This window comes from Nuphar pumila, chromosome 7, assembly GCF_984573655.1.
Source record: "Nuphar pumila chromosome 7, dmNupPumi1.hap1.1, whole genome shotgun sequence".
NCBI lineage: Eukaryota > Viridiplantae > Streptophyta > Magnoliopsida > Nymphaeales > Nymphaeaceae > Nuphar > Nuphar pumila.
In genome coordinates, this window is record NC_143255.1 from 53,818,192 (window position 1) to 53,839,957 (window position 21,766).

General features: G+C 38.8%; 1 protein-coding gene across 2 annotated transcripts; it reads right to left on the reverse strand.

Annotated features, from left to right (window-relative positions):
- Positions 1–11,633: 11,633 nt before the first annotated feature.
- Positions 11,634–20,995, reverse strand: LOC149832282 (uncharacterized). Of its 2 annotated transcripts, XM_090014416.1 has the most exons (3): positions 20,752–20,995; positions 17,330–18,728; positions 11,634–17,224 (listed from the first exon to the last, which is right to left on the reverse strand). In XM_090014416.1, exons 1-3 carry the CDS (start codon positions 20,791–20,793, stop codon positions 11,661–11,663), a joined length of 7,005 nt encoding a protein of 2,334 aa, XP_089870542.1. In that variant the 5' UTR covers positions 20,794–20,995; the 3' UTR covers positions 11,634–11,660. The 2 variants fall into 2 exon arrangements, with proteins under 2 accessions (XP_089870542.1, XP_089870541.1); XM_090014415.1 differs by having other exon boundaries at positions 11,634–18,728.
- Between the last annotated feature and the right edge of the window lie 771 nt (positions 20,996–21,766).

A 21,766-nucleotide genomic window follows, 5' to 3' on the forward strand; every position in this document is an offset into this window, starting at 1 on the left:
GAGGCCTATGTCTGCCTCGAACATGCAATGGCATGTGTTTGAGATCATAAGAGTGATGTTTCTACCCTCACTGAGGATTGACCCCCTTTTCATTGTGATTGTATATGTGAATAGTTACGATGCGTACTGCTGTGAGTAAGATGTGAATTATGTGCTTGTCTCGAACGCGTAATGGCGCGTATAACTCACCTAAATAATAATCATGCGCCTTCACAGGCAAGATGCTCGATTGGGTTGAAAGACCAGATCATGAGAATGGGACGGCGGTTAAGAAACCCTCCGTCGCGCTCATTCGGAACGGTTCATCAAGAGAGAGGATGGATGGTACAAAACTCCGATGGACAGTCATATATGACAATCTCGGGCAAAGATCCGACCTTCCCCAGTCATCGGAGGTTAGGGGAAATCCTTCGGGCCACTTCTGCAGAAGTACGGATGCACATCCATTGGGCCTTTGTTTGCCTTTGGGGATTTACTCTCTTGGTCACAGACCGTCCCCTTAGGAAGCAGACTCAGTCAGTCATTCGGGGTATAATAAAATACATAGCATAATGGATCCCCGAATCGATCTCGGCTGTTTCTACGTTTTGCCTTGTGCGTACCCACAATGGCCTGCTCAGTAATGAGACAAGATATAACTTATACACATGATCTTGAGATATGCATATTGTGGCGTGCATTGCTTGCTTGCTTGTTAGCTCGGTAGTTAGGTGTGCTACTCGTTGAGCTAGGTACGCCGGTCGAGGCGTTATCCTTATTGGTTAAACTGCTTACGCAGTTCTGTGCTTGGTGATAACTAGTTTCTCATACTAGTTGATTGCTTATCTTGTGTAGCTTATAATTGCTTGTGATGCAATAGCTTGTGCCTCACGATTAATGTAGCTGCTGGCCGATAGGCTGAACCATATAATGGTACTTGTATTTATTTCGAATGTTGTTATGAATACCTGTCTTTTGCAATTGCTTTTGCTTGGCTGGTGGATAGAGTTAGTTACTCTTCACCTATTATATTTGTGAGGTTGTTATAGTGGTCTGTTCAAGCACTCTGATCCTTCCTGCTCTTTTACGTAGATGTCTGCTTTACTAGAGCTTTGCTTACTCCACAGCACATTTGGTTAGATCTGCTAGTCTTGCTTGTTCCTACTTGAGCTAGCGTTTATCTTACTTATTGCAGCTTCTGCTCTTTCTTGTCCTTTGCACCCCTACTAGTCTGTTGTGTGACTGACCCATTTTCATGGGCAGGTGGTGAACAGGTTGAGACAGCTTGCGATGGCATGATGACGCGATGCACTCAAGGCGATGCCCTTTCTTGACGTTGCGCTCCTGGGGATACTTTTGATAGATGCGGTATAAGGTTTTTTTGAAAGCATCTCTTTTGATTATAACTCTGCATTTCTAAAACTGTATTACCAGAATGTGGTTCTTCTTTAATTTCAATAAAATATCTATTTGAACTGCAAATCGGTTTGTAAGAGGGAAACTGCTTTTTGGTTGTAATGTGCCCAAGGTCTAGGGACTTGTTGTTTTGAACCTGATCTTCCGCTGAACTTCTGTTTTAAACTCTGATAAATGATTGATTTCAAAGCTTTCAACCTTTTTCATAAAAGGTTTCAAGTCTACGATTTTGGGGCATTACAAAAATACCCCTATTGGGTATATTAGACAATATATATATATATATATATATATATATATATATATATATATATGAATTACATGTATTTTAACACACAACCCCTGCCTACTCTTGCTTTCGGAAGGCAGGAGCGCAACTCCTGGCTCTGTCCGATCTCTCGAAAGGCAGGGGTGCAACCCCTGCCTCTGTATGAACCATCGTCAGGCGGGGGTGCAACTTGTGCCTCCCTGTTTTCTTCGCTGACAGCAGGGGATTGTAACCCTTGCCCCTGCTTCTTGAACTTACAACAGGTCTGCAGGGGCATGTGCCCCTGCCTCTGCTTTTTTCAAGATAGAACAACGGCAGCGCCCCTGTCCTCCCTACTTTTCTGATTGAGATAGCATGTTGACGTCTCGCTTTTGCAACTCGTACGACGGATCCAGCTCGTGCCCCACGGCCCGAGCCGTCAATCGCATACGTTCGCCGACAACCGAAATCTCGCAACTCCCCAAGGTAGGAGAAGATTGCACGAAGGACTTGGACAATTGAATTAAGTTCAATTAATTAACAAGATAATTAAATAAATAAATAAATATGTATATATATTTATATGAGTATGCATTTAGCTCAAGGACGCGGTTTTGCGATCATTGTCCTTTACTTTCTGTCATGTCTTTCCTTTGTCACCGCACATTGCGCCTAGGCTTTGCTTACACATTCCTGTTTTCAGTCTTTCTTTTGCCGCTGCGCATTGCGCCTAGGCTTTGCTTATGCATTCCTGCTTTCAATCTTTTCTTTGCCATCGCGCTTTGCGCACAGGCTTTGGTTTGCATTCCTGCTTTCAGTCTTTCCTTTGCCGCTGCGCTTTGCGCACATGCTTTGCGTTTGCACTCCTGCTTTCAGTCTTTCCTTTGCCGTCATGCTTTGTGCATAGGCTTTGCGTTTGCACTCCTGCTTTCAGTCTTTACTTTGTCGTCACGCTTTGCGCCCAGGCTTCTGCTTTTGTAAATGTTTCATTACCGCCTTGCCATTGCACATGATGCTCATAATTTCGCTCATCGCATGTACTATTAGATGCATCCTCGTGGAGTATGCACAGGCATTTACCACTCTTCCTATTACGATAAGAGATGAGTCGGGGGCTTAAACGATACATCCTCGACTAAGAAGAGAGATCTCTAGCAAGGATCTCGACTTTTCGAGTAAGCAATCCTGCAAAGTAGACTTGAGGATTTTTTAGAGTTACGCTAAAACATCAAAGACTACCCAAATCTACGTATTTGGAAAGGGGGTGCTTGCCTATTTTAGTTCGTGCATCCGACACATCTCGGGTAACCCTGAATTGGGGCTCGAACGAACTTCTTGGTGGGGGTTCTGTTGAGAAACCTGTATCCTGTTCATCAAGGCCAGTATCGAGCCATGCCAGACATGCATATACTACGATAACAGATGAGGGATTCTAGAAAATCGCATGCCATATGTTGGCACGAGTTGTCGCCTATTTTGAAAGATAAAGAATGTCAAAAGTAAAGTTTGAGAAACATTACATCTTTGCGAAACACTTCTGTTGAGGCTCTTGTTAAGGAACTATCTCCCTTTCATCATAGAGTACTTATAGACGTGCACTGCTCGTTAGTACTACGATGATCGGATGAGACGGTCATGTAACCTCGAACAGTGCTAAATGCACAATGCTGTAATCACATAAAATGGTGATTGATCGCCTTCACAGGCAAGATGCTCGAGTGGTTGAAAGACCAGAGCATGTAGAATGGGTCGTCAGTTAAGCAACGCCTGACACACCCATTCGCCTTTTGTTTCTGTCAAGGAAGAGGATGGATCGATACAAAAACTCTAATAGACAGGTTGTTAACAACCACCCCACGAGCAAAGATCCGGCCTCCCCAGTCATTGGAGTTAGGGGACGGGACTACCTGACGCTATCCTAGGTAGTAGATCTCATGGACTTTTGTAGAAGTTGGATGCATCCGTTGCCAAGAAACTGCTTTTGGGGAATCCTTTCTCGGCTAAAAGTCGTCCCCTTAGGAGCGGACTCAACTAGCTATTTGGGTTATTGAAAATACATAGAATAACAAACGCCCGAACTGGTCTCAGTTGTTTCTACGATTCGCGTCTGTGCGTACCCGTAGACCAATTAATATTGAAACACAAGTCTGTTCACAATAGTTGATGGTCATAAGACTTGCTAATTGCTTGGTAGTTCATAGCTTACGATTGAATAAATCGTTATGCTGCATTTGACAATTACACTGTTTATCTGCTTTAAACTTCTTAGCATGCTGAATCAAATGTACTTAATTCAGTTTCTTGTCGTCTCACTTGTGCACCTACCAGTTTTTCGCGAAATTGACCCATTTTATGGGCACATGTGATGAATAAGTTGCGAGATAGGTGATGACGCGATTGCAAGATGATCTCAAGATCCCACTGTTTTTGTTAGTAGCTCGCGTTCTGGACTTTTGTGCAAGGGTTTCCTCAGAAAATCCTAATTTTGTACAACTTAAAGTTATTTATAATACAAGTAACTTAGTAAAATGGTTGCAAGTTATTTCTGTTTGGTGAATGTGGATTTTTACGCTAACGTGCCCAAGGTTGTCAACTTGCCTCTTTTATTCAAAGAAAAATGTTTTCGTTGATTTGTTAAAAACTCTGAAAAGAAAAGAGAATTTTCTAGTCTTTTGACCTTTTTGAAAATGTTTATAAGTTTGAAATTTTGGGGCGTTACAATATCTCTGATTGTTGATTATGGTTGGTAGTTAAGTCAGTTTGATGTTAAAAATGCCTTTTTACATGGAGATTTGAAGGAGAAAGTTTTTATGGAGCAACCTCCTGGATATGCTGAATGAAAACCCAAGGATTATGTTTGTAAATTGAAAAGAGCTCTTTATGAATTAAAGTAAGCCTCTCTATATTGGTTTGAGAGTTTTTTTTTCAAAATTCAAAACTGTGGTTTTCGCAGATGCTCTCTTGATCACTCTCTCTTTATTTTCAAGGATAAGAATGTCACTACTCTTTTAGTTATCTATGTTGATGACAATTCTTACAGGCAGTTCTAACAGTCATAAACATATTGTGAAAGAACTATTGATGCAAAATTTCAAGATGAAATATCTTGTTGACTTAAAGTATTTTCTTGGGGTTGAGGTGGATAGAAGAGATGATATTTTAACTCTTACTCAACATAAATATGCTTTTGATCATTTAAGCAAGGCAGGTATGTCTAATTGTAAACCCCTAAGCACACCTTGTATTCTGCATCAAAAACTAAGTTTTAATGATGGAGACTTATATGATGATCCGACCAAATATCAGAGTATCGTTGGAATGCTTCAGTATCTCACCTTTACCAGGCCAGACATTGTTAAAATATGTTGTACATATATATATTTATATATATAGATCACGACACATACACATATATATATTAATTATATATATGTCTATGTGTCTATCTACATATATAAATATATATATATTTATATCTTTTGTAAATAGACCCATATAGGGGTAAAACAGTCTTTTTACTTCTTATCGCATATTGTAATTTTTCTCCTTTTTCTTTTATTTCCTTTTTTCTTTCTTTTTTATTTTTTCTATTCTTTTTCTTTTCCACCTTGGAATGGGCCCCACCTAGGAAGATGTTGGAGCTTCCAACGGTCATATTTATGACCGTTGGAAGGGCTCCAACGTCCCTCTAGGAGCCCTTCCAAGGCCTCCTCTTTTGTCTATAAATAAAGGGGTTTCTCCCCATTGTAAGCTATGCTTCTTTGAAGCCTTTTGAGTGGAATATATATTTTTCCTCTTCTTTTGGGTGCCTTACCACTTCAAGTGGTTGTGTTGTTCTTTTGCCCATTAGTGGCTATTTGTGTATGTGCGTGCTCTCTTGTTTTGCTCTTGGAGACTTCATCCGGCACTTTATTACATGGTATCAGAGCCTTGGTTGATAAAGCTTCATCGGATCTTCTTTTGTCAAGTAATGTCCTTCTCTTTAGTGCATTTATATTCCTCTTCTACAAATGGCCAACAAGGATGCAAAAATCGACCTCTCATTCAAATTGGATGGGACCAATTATCGCATGTGGGCGGCCGCCATGGAAAACAATCTCAAAGGTAAAAAACTTTGGGGTTATGTATGTGGAACCATTCCGGAACCACAATTGAAGTTGACTAAGTTTGAAGGTAATGAGGAAAAAGCTTTGAACGAAGAGGAAAAAGAGAAGGCTATTCTTGATTACTCTTCTAAATTAGAAGATTGGGAAAGTGAGCATGCTAAAATTTTAGCATGGTTCATGAACAATGTTGAATTAAAGATTTGTGCAAATCTCGCCAAATTCAAGAAGGCTAATGAAGCTTGGTTCTTTATGAAAGGCATGTACACTCAAAGAGACCTTGCTAGGCATTTCTTCCTACAAGAAAAGGTAAGAGCTACTAAACAAGGTGATATGAGTATTAGGGACTACTATAGTGCCCTATCCTCTTTATGGGATGAACTTGTCCTTCTCGAACCCCAATGGGAGGGTAGTGCTATTGCTATGAGGCAAGAGCAAATGGAAAAAGAAAGATTTTTTCAATTTATTCATGGGCTTCGCCCCGAATTTGAGCAACTTAGAGGATCCCTTCTCCATAGGGCCTCTACTCCTCTAAGTGATATTTTGGCCGACTTATGTCAAGAAGAGACTCGTTTGGCATTAAAACGAGATGTTGATGAAGTTCATGCCGTATCTAGACCCGGCAACAATGTAAGGCCATACAAACCTCCTCATTTCTTCAAAAATAATAGTGGTGGAGGAAGGAAAATCATTTGCCATAATTGTAATGAACCGGGCCACATTCGTCCGGATTGCCCAAGATTTAAAAAGAAGGTGGCCTCCGTCGGTGAAGTTCCTCCAAATGAAGACTCAAAGAAAGATGGTGACATAAAAGAGTCTCTTGCTCATCTTACCGAAACGCTTCAACAATTCATGAAGATGAGCTCCTCTCAGTTTTCTTCTACACCATCCACTTCCGGCGCCGCTATCTCCTCCTTCCCAGGTATGACCTCTTGGATTCTTGATTCGGGTGCCTCCTTTCATATGACTCCGAATGCATCACTCTTATCAAAAACAAGTCTCAACAAATTTAAATCTTTTGTCTCCACTGCCGATGGAACATCCTTGGATGTTGAGGGCATTGGGAATCTTGAGAAAATTTATAATGAAAACAAAGAATTTTTTGTTCCCAAAATTCGAATTATTCCAAAACTTAATTTAAATCTATTTTCCGTTTCCCAAATTACCGATTTTGAATGTAATGTCACTTTTTCACCTACCCATTGCTATGTGCAGGATCTCCGGTCCGGGAAGCGGATTGGGCAAGGCCATAGAAGAGGGGATCTTTATTATATGGATTTTTTGTCATTGCCAACCAAATCATTTTGTAATCATGTTCAATCCAAAGATATTGAGACTTGGCATAAAAGACTTGGACATCCTAGTGTTTCTAAATTGTATCTCTTTCCTTTTTTGGAAAAAATTTGTAATACAAATACATTCACATGCAATGATTGTATCCTTGGAAAAATTCATTCGCTTCCGTATTCTCATAGTAGTTTTGTGTCAAAAAGACCTTTTGAACTTGTGCATTCCGATGTATGGGGACCGGCACTCGTTCTGTCCAAGGGAGGCTACTCTTACTATGTTAGTTTTGTTGATGACTTTACTAGATATACATGGGTATACATTATTAAAAATAAATCCGATGTCTTTAACAATTTTAAAGAATTTCATATTCTTATTCAAAACCAATTTCAAAACAATATAGCTATATTTAGATCCGACTCTGGAGGAGAATACATGTCTAAAGATTTTCAAAATTATTTCAAAACAAATGGAATTTTACATCAACGATCTTGTCCTAAAACCCCACAACAAAATGGTCTTGCGGAAAGAAAACATAGACATTTAATTGAAACTACAAGAACACTTCTTGTTTCTAAAAATGTTCCTAAAAACTTTTGGGCCGAAGCTCTTCTTACTGCAACATATTTAATCAATCGTATGCCCTCTGCTTCATTAAAAAATGTATCACCTTTTGAAAAATTATTCAAAATTACTCCAGATTTTAATAGATTAAGGATATTTGGATGTAAATGTTTTGTGCTTGTTCAAGGACAAGATAAACTATCACCTAAAGCTATTGAATGTGCATTCATTGGATATGGTGAAAATCAAAAAGGTTATAGATGCTATGACACTCGAAATAATAAACTCTATATATCAAGAAATGTAAATTTTCTTGAAGAACAAAATGGATTTGATGTTCACACATCTAGAGAAAACCTTGACTATTCCTTCCTATTTGATCTTGCTCCTAGAATTGAAACACCAGATGCAAGTACTTGCGATAATACTTGTGATGGCATCTCCCATCATAATGATATACTTCAGCATGGTAATGATTCTCAAGATGAGAATCTTAATGAAATGAATGTATATACCCGGCGGTCAGGAATTGAACATCAACCTGCTTTTGAAAGATATTCTCAAGATCTCTCATTAGAAGAACCTATTAATGCACCTAGGAGATCTTCTCGTAATAGTAGACCTCCACAAAAATTTGTATCTTATGAATCTTTCTCACCTAATTATAGGGCTTGTCTCATGTTAATTCATTCATATCATGAGCCTACTTCCTTTAAAGAAGCTAAAGATCATCTACATTGGATTGAAGCAATGAAAGTTGAATTAGAGGCTCTTAACAAAGCTCAAACTTGGAGTATTATTCCCCAACCATCAGGAAAAAAGGCAATTGGGTGTAGATGGGTATATAAAGTTAAAACCAAGTGTGATGGATCTCTTGAGAGATACAAGGCTCGTTTGGTTGCAAAAGGCTATGCCCAAGAATATGGAATTGATTATGAGGAAACCTTTGCTCCCGTAGCTAGGATGACTAGTGTGAGAACTTTAATTGCCTTAGCCTCCATTAAACAATGGCCTATATATCAACTTGACGTTAAAAATGCTTTTTTAAATGGAAATTTATATGAAGAAGTGCTTATGGATCCTCCGCCAGGTCTTGAAATTGGTAAAGGAAATATTCTAAAGTTAAATAAAGCTCTCTATGGTCTTAAACAAGCACCTAAAGCTTGGTATGATCTTTTTAGCAAAGTAGTTCTTGATAATGGTTTCTCCTCATGTTATACTGATACTGCTTTGTTTGTTAAAAATTCTAATGATCACATTACAATTCTGTTATTATATGTTGATGACATGATTATCACAGGTAATGATAAGGAAGGTATTAACCTTATTAAGAATATTCTCAAAGAGAATTTTGATATGTCTGATCTTGGTTATCTAAGATATTTTTTAGGAATTGAAGTTGCATACTCTCCCAAAGGGTATGTCCTCTCTCAGATGAAGCTTGCCTCCGACATTATTGACAAATCTGGACTGACTGATGACAAGAAGGTGGAGACGCCATAAATAATCAATGCCAAGATGAGAGCTAGTGATGGCACTCCTTTAGCTGATCCCACACTTTATCGTCAATTGATTGGGTCGCTCACATACTTATCCATCACTAGGCCCGATATTTCTCATGCAGTTCATAGTGCGAGTCAATTTCAGACTGCTCCCTCCACCATTCACATGGCTGCTGTCATGAGAATTATCAGATATCTGAAAGGCACCATAACAAAAGGATTATTCTTACCCTCTTCTTCACCTCTTACTTTACTTGCTTATACTGACTCTGATTGGGGTGGTAACCCCGATGATCGTATTTCTACCACAGGGTATTGTGTGTTTCTTGGAGAGTCACTTATCTCTTGGAGGTGTAAGAAGCAACAGAAAGTTTCACTCTCTTCTACTGAAGCAGAGTATCGTGCGATGGCCACTACCACCACGGAGATCGTATGGTTAAGAAGTTTGCTTAAAGATATGGGAGTCTCATTCTCAACTCCCTCAAAGCTGTGCTGCGACAACAAGAGCTCTATCTACATTGCCAGCAATCACACCTTTCATGAAAGAACAAAGCACATTGAGATGGATTGCCATTATGTTCGTGATGAGTTCCTACGCGGCACCATTCAATTGCCTTATGTTCCAACCGAGTACCAGTTGGCGGACTTCTTCACCAAAGCTTTGCCATCGCCTCGTTTCTTCTTTCTCCTTAGCAAACTCTCGGTGATCTCACCGTGTGTTTGAGGGGGGGTGTTAAAATATGTTGTATATATATATATTTATATATATAGATCACGACACATACACATATATATATTAATTATATATATGTCTATGTGTCTATCTACATATATAAATATATATATATATTTATATCTTTTGTAAATAGACCCATATAGGGGTAAAACAGTCTTTTTACTTCTTATCGCATATTGTAATTTTTCTCCTTTTTCTTTTATTTCCTTTTTTCTTTCTTTTTTATTTTTCTATTCTTTTTCTTTTCCACCTTGGAATGGGCCCCACCTAGGAAGACGTTGGAGCTTCCAACGGTCATATTTATGACCGTTGGAAGGGCTCCAACGTCCCTCTAGGAGCCCTTCCAAGGCCTCCTCTTTTGTCTATAAATAAAGGGGTTTCTCCCCATTGTAAGCTATGCTTCTTTGAAGCCTTTTGAGTGGAATATATATTTTTCCTCTTCTTTTGGGTGCCTTACCACTTTAAGTGGTTGTGTTGTTCTTTTGCCCATTAGTGGCTATTTGTGTATGTGCGTGCTCTCTTGTTTTGCTCTTGGAGACTTCATCCGGCACTTCATTACAGACATCGTATATTCTGTTAATCAAGTTTCTCAATTCTTACATGAACCAAGAACTGGTCATGTTGAAGCCATGAAAAGAATTTTAAGATTTTTGAAAGGAACTATTGGTGATGGTCTTCTTTATCAAAGAAATTGGATTGACAATAAGTAACATGAGATCATCACTTACACTAATGCGGATTGAGTTGGGGATTCGGATAAAGGACTGTCTGTTTCTTGATATTGTATATTTATTAGAAAAAATCAGGTGTCATGGAGCATCAGGAAACAAAGATCCATTGCCAGGTCCAGTACTAAAGCTGAATATAAGTCTATGGATAGCTGAAGCTACATGGGTCAGACATCTTTTTATAGATCTCGAAGAAGGAATCTCACAATCATTTTTGTTGTGTGACAATCGGAGTGTTATTAACATTGCTTATAATCCTATACAACATAGTCGTACAAAGCATATTGAGATAGATCAATATTTCATCAGACAGAAGGTTGAAGACAAATAGATTGAGCCTCGTCACATTCGTACAGAAAGCCAAGTTGCAAATTTGTTCATCAAAGGCCTAACAAAGCATCAATTTTGGTTATTAAAGAACAAGTTGTCCATGGTCCATGATCATGCACAACTTGAGGGAGGGTGATAAAATGTGTTTTGACGTCATCGGATTGGATCAGATCCAGATCCATGCGTCTTATTATTCTTAGAGTGTTTTCTTTATGTAATGGCATCTTTTTTATTTGGTTGTATTTTAAACCCTTTGTAATATATGTTGCATAATAAAGCATTAGGGCTAGCCATCTCTTAAGTGGCTGCCGGTTTTGTGCATTCTCTCTCCCTCTCTCCTTCTACCTCCTTTTCCTCTCATTCCTTGACAGCTGAATGCAACTGTGGTAAATTCTTACAGATTCTAGTTTGAGTTGCACTAATGCAATATGTAGTCCATAGGCCATGGAACTAGGAATGAGTTGGAATGTCCAAATCAGTTGACAAAGTGCTGGGATTTTAGATCCTTCCCAGTTTTGTACTAAATTGGGAAGGAATAGCTGATTCTCCTGGTTCAGACCTTGAAAGAAATTAGGTCATAGCCCACCTAATCCAATATGGCTCTTTACATCAATTAATGTTGGTGCAACCCCACTTTGTTTGGTTTAAGTCCAAGTTGGTTCGATAATGAACCAGGTTGGACTATGTCCCAAACCCAAACATCTTTAATTATTTTGCACATGGAACTGAGCGAAGTGAGGTTGAACAGGTCGATCTTTCTATTGTTTATTAACCATTGCATACCAGGTTTGTTGTAGGCTCTTCGTACTCTTCTCTTTTGCTTTTGTCATTCTGTGTGCCTTCTTCAACATTCTCTGGAGTAAGTCCCTCTTTTAGGAAATTTTTGTCATGATTTTCACTATCATCAGTTGTTTGAAGACTCTGTCCCATTGCATCTGCCTCGAGATCCTTTTCTCTGACTTCTCTTTCAATTTCATTTATTTTTAAACCTGCATTCAAAGAAGCTTGTGTTGTTAACAGATTGCTTTCTCTTTCTTTTTGGGCTTCTATCTCCCTGTTTCTGGAAGTCTTGATTATTTCAGAAGTTTCTTCTTCAGCATCTAGTTCTGAAGATTTTACTTGCTCCTCATGATCCATGACTGCTCTTTCACCATGTATGCTTTTCTCTTCTGTTGCTATCGTGAAGCATGACACTTCTTGGGGCACTTCATGTTTTGGATTGTCATGTCCCAGATCCTCTTGAACCTCCTTCGGTGCTAAGTAAGAATCCTCTTGCTTCTGTTCTGCAACTTGTAGGATGTCTTGACTTGAAGCCATCTTTTCTAGAATAATCTCCTGCTTAGAGGACTCTTCTAGAAAACCTATATGCTCTTCTAAGGTCTCTCCAACCAAATCTTGGGTGGTAGATGAAACATTCTGTTTGTCTTCTTTTTGTAATGTTTCTTCAATTAAATCCCTTCGCTTTCCAATATCCACTGGGCTGATTTCTTCAATTGAGGCCTTCTCTTTTGGATTCTCCTCTTGAAGTTCCAAACTAGAAGACTTGCTTGTCTTCTCCTTGTGTTCTTGTAGAATATCTTCAGCTGAAGCTAGGGTAGCAGATGAAACACTAATATCTGTCATATCCTTTTTAACGAGATTTTCAATACTCACTATTTTTAGTACTTTGATAGTTGAATCTTCTTGTTTCTCATCTTCCACATGTGGTATGTCTTCATCTGCAGTTGCCTCTTCTGGAATCTCCTTTTGTAGCTCCAAGTGTGAGTGCTCTAGCTTTTCCATGTGTTCTTGTGAGATTTCTCCAACTTGATCCTGGATGGTAGGTGAAAAACCCGCATCTGTTGTCTTCTTCTTGACAAGCTCCTGATGGCTGTCTTTGTATAATGTTTGTTCACTTGGATCATCTTGCCTCTTGTCTTCTAATTGTCGGAGATCATGAAATATCTCTGTTGGAATCTCCTCTTCAAGCTCTAGATTAGAAGAAGCTAGTGGCTTCTTCATGTGTTCCTGTGAGATAACTCCAACTCCAAGTGAATCATGGGTAGCAGATGAAATATCTGCAGTGTTCTTGATAGACTCCTCACTAATTTCTTTATGTGCTTTCGCTTGTGGGATTTCTTGACCTGAATCAGTCTTTTCTAGAATTTTCTCTTGAAGCTCCAGTTTATAGGCTTCTGCTAGTTTCTCCACATGTTCTTGTGATGTCTCTTCAACTGAATCTTGGATAGCACATGAGATGCCGACAGTGCTTTCCTTCTCAACTAGCTTCTCATTCCTTTCTTTATTTATTACTTCTGAAATTGAATCCTCTTTATTGTCAACTTCCACTTGTGAGATGTCTTGAACAGTAGTAGTCTCTTGTAGAATCTCCTTTTTAAGCTCCAGTTTAGAACAATCTTGTAGCTTCTCCACTTGCTCTTGTAATATCTCCCCAGCTGAATCACAGGTAGCAGATGAAATATCTTTCTTGACAAGCTTCTCACTGTTTTCTTTCTCTAATACTTCAGTTGAATCCTCTTTATTGTGAACTTCTACTAGTGAAATATCTTGAATTGAATAAATCTTATGTTGAATCTCCTCCTGGATCTCCAAGTTAGAGTTTGCTTCTAGTTTCTCCATAGGTTCTTGTGGTCTCTCTCCGACCAAATCTTGAATAGCAGATGAGATACCGATATCTATGCTTTCCTTCTTGACAAGCTTCTCGCTGCTTTCTTTCTGCATTACTTCTACTATGAAATCCTCTTGCTTCTTGGGTTCCACTGATTGGATGTCTTGGATTGAAGACACTTCTGGAACCTTCTCTTCAAGAACCAGGTTAGGGAACTCTTCTAGTTTCTCTTCAATTTCTTGTGAGAACTCCATACCTAAACCTGTGGTTTCCTTCTTCAATGCATTTCTTGTGAGATCTCCACCTAATTCATCTTTGCCAGCCACTTCATTTGAATCTTGAGAAATTTGGGAAACACCAGTGCTTATACAATTCAGGGGTATGGCTTCCTCTGTGTTGTCAGCGTCTATGCTGCTAACTTTTTCAAGGGATTCTTGTCTTTCTTGAGTGATGGATAATGCATCAAACTTCAGTTTTGTGCTTTCTTCATTTGGACTTTTTGTTTCATGATTCCATTCTTTGGTGTCCAATTTAAGAGCCTTCACCTGTTCGAAACATTCTGTTCCTTCATTTTCTGTGCTGCTTTCTATTGTTTCCCTTGTAATGAGTGCACTGTCGTCGACAGTTTCATTTTTTTCATTTATAGCATGACAAGTCACATCTGTTTCAAAGTTCTGATCTACAGGCATCAATTCAGGAACAGTCGTGGCTTCCTCACCTGTTATTTCATATTTATGCTGGGATTCTTCAATAAAATATTGTGATGCACCATATGATGTCTCTTGTTCAATGGAAACTTCTTCTGTATTGTTCGTCTCCTCATTGCTATTCTCTTTATACACTATCCTATTTCTCTCATCAAGGTCTTCATTGACCCTTTCTTCTTCATGTAAACTTCTGTATACTTCTGCTTTGTTAACCAAAATTGCAATTTCTTGTTCACCAGAAGTGCTGGTAACAATTGATTCAACTTTCTCCTCCTTGGCTTTTGGTGTATGCATTTTCTCAGAATCTGTGCCTTGTGAAAGAGATATTTGTGCAGCAGGAGAGTTGGTTTCTGATGCCACTTCATCTTCCAGAGTATGTATTTCTCTGTGCTCATCCATGTAAGAAATTAAGCGACTTTGAACATTTACTGATTTCTCTTCTTCAGGCACTGCCTTAGAGTCATCCTTGGGTTTTTCATTGTCTTCTTTGACGAGATGCAGGTCTTGCTTAGTTTGTGCCTGAATAACAGATTCAGCATAAATAGTTATGTCCATGAAATCTGCTTCATTTGGATTCGTGCACTGTGTGGTATCATTTATAGAGCTAATTTCATAGTCCTCAATGTGACTTTGAAGATTCTTTTCTTCAGACACTGGCTCAGAAGAGACTGGAGGTTGTCTGCTGTCTTCTTCAACAACTTGCAAGTTTTGTTCACTTTTCACATGTATAATAGATTCAACATGAATGACTTCATCTAGGATGCCTTCTTCATTTGGACTCATGCAATTCATGCTATCATTTACAGAGCTGGTATTGTAGTTCTCGGTGCTACTTCCGGGATCCTGTGTTTCAGACACTAACTCAGAGGCATCCTTTGTTTTTTCACTAACTTCTTCAACAAGATTCAACTCTTGCTCATCCTGAACTTGCAGAACAGATTGAGCCTGAATTGTCTCGACCCTCATGTCTTCTTTGTTTGGATTCTGCATGTTATCAAGTGCAGAGCTTTCACAGTTCTTGATGACAATTTCAAGGTTCTTCTCTTCCAACTCCAGTTTTCCACTGTCTTCTTGAGGCAGATGCAAGCCTTGCTCAGTTTGTGCCTGTGTAACTAATTCAACAGGGATCCTTTCATCTTCAATATCTTTTTTATCTTGGCTCTCCTGTTTTATGCTATCATTTAGAGAATCAGCTCCATTGTTTTGCTCCTCAAGTACCATCTCGAGCATTTCTACCTTTAGCTTCTCATAATCATTTTCTGCTTTCTGGGTGCTTTCTTCTTGATCTTCTTGTTTGATGTGTCCTCCATCATTGTTATAATCAGTTTGACCCTCTTCTCCTGTGAAGTCATCTGCAGGGATCTCACTGTCATCAATATTTTCAAGTTTGTTTTTTTCAGATACGAAGTTAAAATTTTCTTCATCCATCTGACAGCTTGTTCCATCTTCATGCAAATTGTTGCCCATAGAGGGTGGGGAAACAGGATTACCATCATCCTTTTCAGCTTCATGTAAACTTTCTTCTTCTAGAGCCTGAGTAACAATGTTGTCTTCATCTCCATTTTTCAGGGATCTCTCCTTGCTTATGTATCCATCGTCAGTTGTAATTTGTGTCTGCTCCTCAGTCGCTGCTTCAGCAACATTGTCAAACTTCTTGATTTCTGCTTCCTCTTTCTGTGATGGTGCCTTTTCTGTTGGAAGAGTTGCATATGGTGCATCTTGCTCATTCCCTTGCTTTTCATTTTTCTCTAGGACCTCATCTTCCATTCTTGCACTGGTTCTGGAAATTGTTTCCAGAGCCTTCTCATTGGAAATTAGCACACAATGTTCATCTTCTTCCTGTTTTGCCTTGTCTACCACCTCTCTTGTTGAAGCCTGAATGGCTGACAAGTTGACCTCATCTGCCTCATCGTCAGCATCCCTACAGTTGCTTAACTTTTTAATAGATAGTTCTGTTTCTGAAGATTGAAGATTTTGTTGCAGATTTCCATCATGTGACCTTATCATTTCAAGAGCCTGTTCAGTATCCAAATTCTGCTCTTTATTCTGTAATTCACCATCTTTTTCTTCACTCTCTATTATATTCTCGACTATTTCCTCTTGGACAGGTAAAATGATGACTTTTTCAGAGCTTTCGTCAGTGTTCTGAGGCACTGGTTGATATGAAATTTCTTTGCAAGCAATTCCATCTTTCTTCAAACTTTCTTCATCAATAGCTTGTGGTCCGGTTTGCAAGGTACCCTGTTCAATGAGAACTTCTTTCTCTCTCATGTCAGCTTCTCCAGAGTCATATTCTTTTGGTACTGAACTGATGGTTCCAGCAGATTCTTCAAAAAAACTTGTTTCTTTTTGCTCGACACTGTCTTCTATTGTGTCTTCAACAGGTGCAGCATCCAGGTCATTATTGGTTCTTTCTTTTGCTATTTCCAGGACTCCTACCATGTTCTGGTTTTCATCAATTGTTTCTGGCTTGTCTGTAATTACTTTGGAGGTTTCCTCATTGTGAGCCACACTCTCTATATTATCTTGCTTTTGAAGTTCTTGAGGTGTCGGTTCTTCATGTACAAATTCTGATGCTTCTAGGTTCCTTTTGCCTGTTGCTTCATCTTTTTGTGTGTCAGTCCCTTCCGTTGGTAGATGGTCAGTATTTTGACTAGTTGGATTTTCTTTGATGGTTTGTGCTTCTTCCTCATTTAGGTTTTTGTGTATATCACTAGTTTTGACATTCTCCTCTACACACTCAGTTTTTAAGGCTTTCTCCAACTCTCCATCTTGTATGCTCATCTTTTGTAGGCTTGTCTCTGTTGATGGCTGTTGGAGGCAAAATTCATCAATTTCCTTGTCTAAACTCTCATGGACCTCTGGCAACTTCTTTTCTGCAACATCACATGTTTCTGCACCAGTCTCCTGAATTTGATCTTTCGGTAAAGGTGATTCCTTGTGTGTTGTTGCATCTGGTAAGGCAGATAAGTATGCTTCTGGCGCTTCTTCACTTTCACGAGTTTCTCTGTTCTCACCTGTATCAGAGGACAAGCAGCTATCAGTCACATTTTCAAGGTTCTGTATGTTTTTGCAACTTGAATATTCAGATGAAGAATTATGTGGTTGCTCAAAGTACTCACCTTCTGCTTCAGCATCTTGTAAGCTCCTCTCTTCTATATCCTTTGTATAGAATGCAGTGTCGAGCTTCTCATTTGCCATTTTGTCTCTGATGACTGGAATTCCCTCTTCGGTAAGGATCTTACCCTGATTGATTGTTTCAGCATTCTCCTCTTCAGACACAGATTCACAACTTTTGTTGAATTCTGTGTCTTTTGGTCTCACTGCATGTAAGCTAGCATCAGATGTTTCAAAAATGTGTTCTTGTTGCAGTTCTTTTAAAGGTTTGCCCATCCCTTCATCTGCTACTCTTCTGCTGTCTTCAAGAGGCTGTTTATTAAACACCATGTCAGAGGCTTTGTTGGTCTCATCATCTTCTATTTCACACTTTTCTTGGCTCACCCATGTCAGGTTTTGCAAAGAGGATGAGTGGTCTGTGTCCATGTTCCCTCTTTCATCTTGTTTTTCTAGTGTGGGATTCTCAGACACCAAACTAATTTCTTTGTAATAATTTTGTTCATGTAATCTGGACTCTGCTGTTGCATCTGGACTAGAAGGCCCAACATCCTTCGGTTTCTCGTCTTCCAAATTCATCTGTTCGATTTTCTGACTGGTGTCAACTCCTTCAGAATATTTCTCCTCAGATCCTTCATCTCTTTTCATATTTTGCAGTAAGTTTATTGGATCCACTGAATACTGTTGGAAGGATAATGAACTGATCTTTTTTTCAAATATTTCCTTTGGGCCCTCTTCTTTTCTGATCTCACTGTCATTTTGCTTTCTATATGTCAGGTCAGAGGGCTCCACAAGGTTGTCATCTTCTGCTGTTTCCCACTGGCCCTTCTCTATTGAGGTCTCTTTGACAACTAAACCGCCGAGATTCTCATCTTGCATCACTGCAATCTGTGGAAATCCCTCTGCTGAGATCTCAGATATCTCTGCTCCAGGTTCCTTCTGTTCTTTTTGTATTTGGGCCTCTGTCCCTGGTGCCTGCTTAGTAGCTAAAACGGAGACATAAATTTCTGCTTTAGTTTCTTCCAAGTTTATATCCTGAGTTTCTGATGGATCACATTCATCAGCACCTACAACAGAAACCACCTCTGCTTTTGAAGGTGTTTTATAAAAATCATCACCTTCAAAATGTTTTTTGTCTCCTTCATTTCTAAATACTCTTTTTGTACTGATCAAAGTTTCTGCTTCCATGACTTTTTCATTCGTCTCAACTTGTACCTCTTTCAAACTGATGATTCCTTCTGCAGTTTCTGCAACAGAAGCCAAGTCAATGGAATCACTTTTATTAGGTGGAAAGTTCTCGATTTTCTTGTCTGGATTTTCTGTTGTTACTGCTGATCTTGGATCTGAAAGCATTTCATGGAACTTCTCACAAGCTGAGTCTTCATGAATCAGTTTTTCTTCATTTTTCTGCCAAAAAAGATTGTGTAATTGAAGACAATATTTTTACCTTCAGAAACATAAAATATATTGTAGAAACTGTAAATATCTCAGTAGCAACTAAAGCTATGGAAAACAACTAATAAGTCCCATTTAATTTCATTTTCCAGCTTGGAAAAACAGAAACTGGCCAAAAATGAAGATTACAAGAGAAAATGGAACCTAATAATTCTCTTCTTTGTACCATGGGATAATAATGTTAATCTAGAAAAATATGCTGAAATCATTGTACAAAGAAGACCTGTGGGAAGAAAACAGAAATGCTACTATTGAAGGACCAAGTGGCTTCCAGTGCACACCTTTAGAGGATTGTTCACTGACGATATGATCTTGCTATCTGTTTCTCATAATGATTGGTAGTGTTCATGATATTTATGAATATTCAGTTAAATGATAACATTTCGTAGTAAATTTCTGCAAACTAGATTCAGATAATTCAAAAGATTTCCTGGTAAACTTCTGCAACTAATTTTAAGTTTGTTTCTGTGGTCAAATGAGATAGCTGGTAAGAGTCTCAATGGATTGGGTATGACCTAATCCCGACCTGTACTGGATCTGGTAGGATCAGGGTTTGAACAAAGGAAGGGTCCAATTAACTATCTGGGTTGGATCCATGAGGTCTGGTTAGCATATGGAGCCGCCTGGTATGGTTTATGAAATTTCATACCAAACCCAAGTCCGACCCAAGTTCCAATTAAGATCTTCAAACATAGGAAATATTATTTTACTGGGTATGGATCAGGGCTGGTTTATGTAATCCTTATGGGACCTGGGTATGGCTTTTCCTATGTAAGATCTGGTTGGACCTGGGCCTGGATCCAGTACCAGTACCTCTTAGGTGGATCAGGGTCTGGACCCACCTGATTCTGGCAGAGGTCCGACCTCTTGACACCCCTAATAGCTGGACTGTTAGGTCGCAGTATCAAAACCAAGGGGTGTAGGGTTCAAACCTCACAGGGGTTATCTCCCCAGCTTGCTTACAAAAAGAAAAAAAGTTTTAATTTGTTTCTCGCAGATGATTGAAAGCATCTGTGATACTGATGAGTGCATATACCACTAATTTGAAAGCTCAGCATGCTAAAAGAACAGGAGATGCTTATTTTATTTTATTTTGGGTATTGGTTGGTTTAACCAGAACTTTGTAGTTGCATTCTTCTTCAGATATTTTGATCGAAGGCAAGAAATGAGGAAAGCAGTATCAGTTCTATTATATAATTGGAAGAGCTCACTGTTTCTGAAGTGTAAATTACATGGAAAAATCTCTTAAAGAATATTCAAAGCAAATTCACTAATGGTACATAAAAACCTATCAGGATGCATAGAAGAAGCAGATAAAGTGCTTTAATTTCCACTTCTCTTGCCGCAGTTCTTGAGTGGATACATGAAAGAAAAACAAATTCTGAACTTCTGTTTCATTATACAGTCTGAAGAGTTCATGTCATTAATCATGATGTCTACACCTAGAGAACTTATAAATATTGATTGTCTGGCACCGTATCAATAACTGTATCTAACCATAGCAGCAGTGTTTTAATTTGCTATCTGAGGATTAATATACAGAATTAAGAAGTTGTTTCCAGCATTCCTTGGATAAAAAATTTAAAGGAAAAAAGAAACTGAAACCATAATATTTTCTATTATGCGATCAGAACACTTTGCTTCCAGACTAGATTACACACTGTTGTTAAAGAACTTGTCATCTCCTATAGCAATCAGTGGAGTAAAATGAAAGATGAACGGAAAATTGTATACTCAGAATTTTGTATGTAATTGCCTTCACTTTGCATATATCAAATATTTCTCCTGATTCAGAATGAACAGGAAGAAGAAAATGGTGTACACAGAATTTGCTTCTATTCATGAGGAAGATAACGTACTCTTACGCCAAAATTAACTAACCCAACATATCTATAAACATAGACCGAGATCATCTCATTCTAGAGAATAGATTTTTCACATCCATGAAAGCAACACAAATGATGATTTTGCTTACCGTTTGAGGAGTGATTTCTGGAACCACTGTTTCAGCTTCCATGACTTGGCAACAGTTCTTCAGATCATACACTGAAATAAGTTGCTGAGACTTCTTCAAAGTAGAAAGAAACTTAAGCTTCAAGAGAAAAGCAGCCGTGGCTCAAGCTGACTATTTTTCATATCATTTCAAGAGATGGAACCCATCTAACAGAATGCAACATTGAATCGGATAGCTGCTAGAATAGTACTGTGAAGATAAGACTGTGGACGCATATTATAGTTTTCATGTAAAAAGAGCCATTGTTCTTTTCATTTCTCACAAGGTGTTTTGCATTATATTATTACTGAGGGTATTTTACAATGCCCATGTTCTTATGTTATTCAAATACCCATTTGTTTTTAATTAAGTACCTAGATGACCAATCTTCTATATCAGAATATTTCTTCCAAACCTTTGGAAATAACCAAACTGTCCCTCTGATGCATGATCTACATGTTTGTTCCATGAAATCCTTGAAACATGTTACCTGGCTCCGGTGCATCTAATAAAGCTCAAGTGGGGCCTCTGCTGAGTCAGTAGCGACCACAATTGCCTGCCTGGCAGAACGTACGGCCCTAGATTTTTGGTGATTTTCTCAAGATAGGATATCTTGACAAGGCTCAAGAGTATTGCGTAAGTGTGCACCCACTGATTTCTATACATCAAGTTTGAACCAGGACGCTTTATCACAGTCTAGGTTATTGATATCTATGCTTTGGTTTCATGCCTTTAATGTCTATATGATCACGTTACTGTGGGTCAGGGTTAGGGCAACTCAGTGGTTTTGCAAGGGACAACAAAATACATAATTGAGAACACGTCTGTTATGGTGATTTCCTGTGAACAGGAATTTTTAAGGTGGACTGTATTGTAGTGACGCAATCACTGAAGAAATTGAATTTTTTGAGAGTGATATAGTTTGGCATCACCTGGGACATGGCGTTTCCACTAAGCATGTCTGACCGGCAAGTAGGGGTGGCAAAATCTGACACGA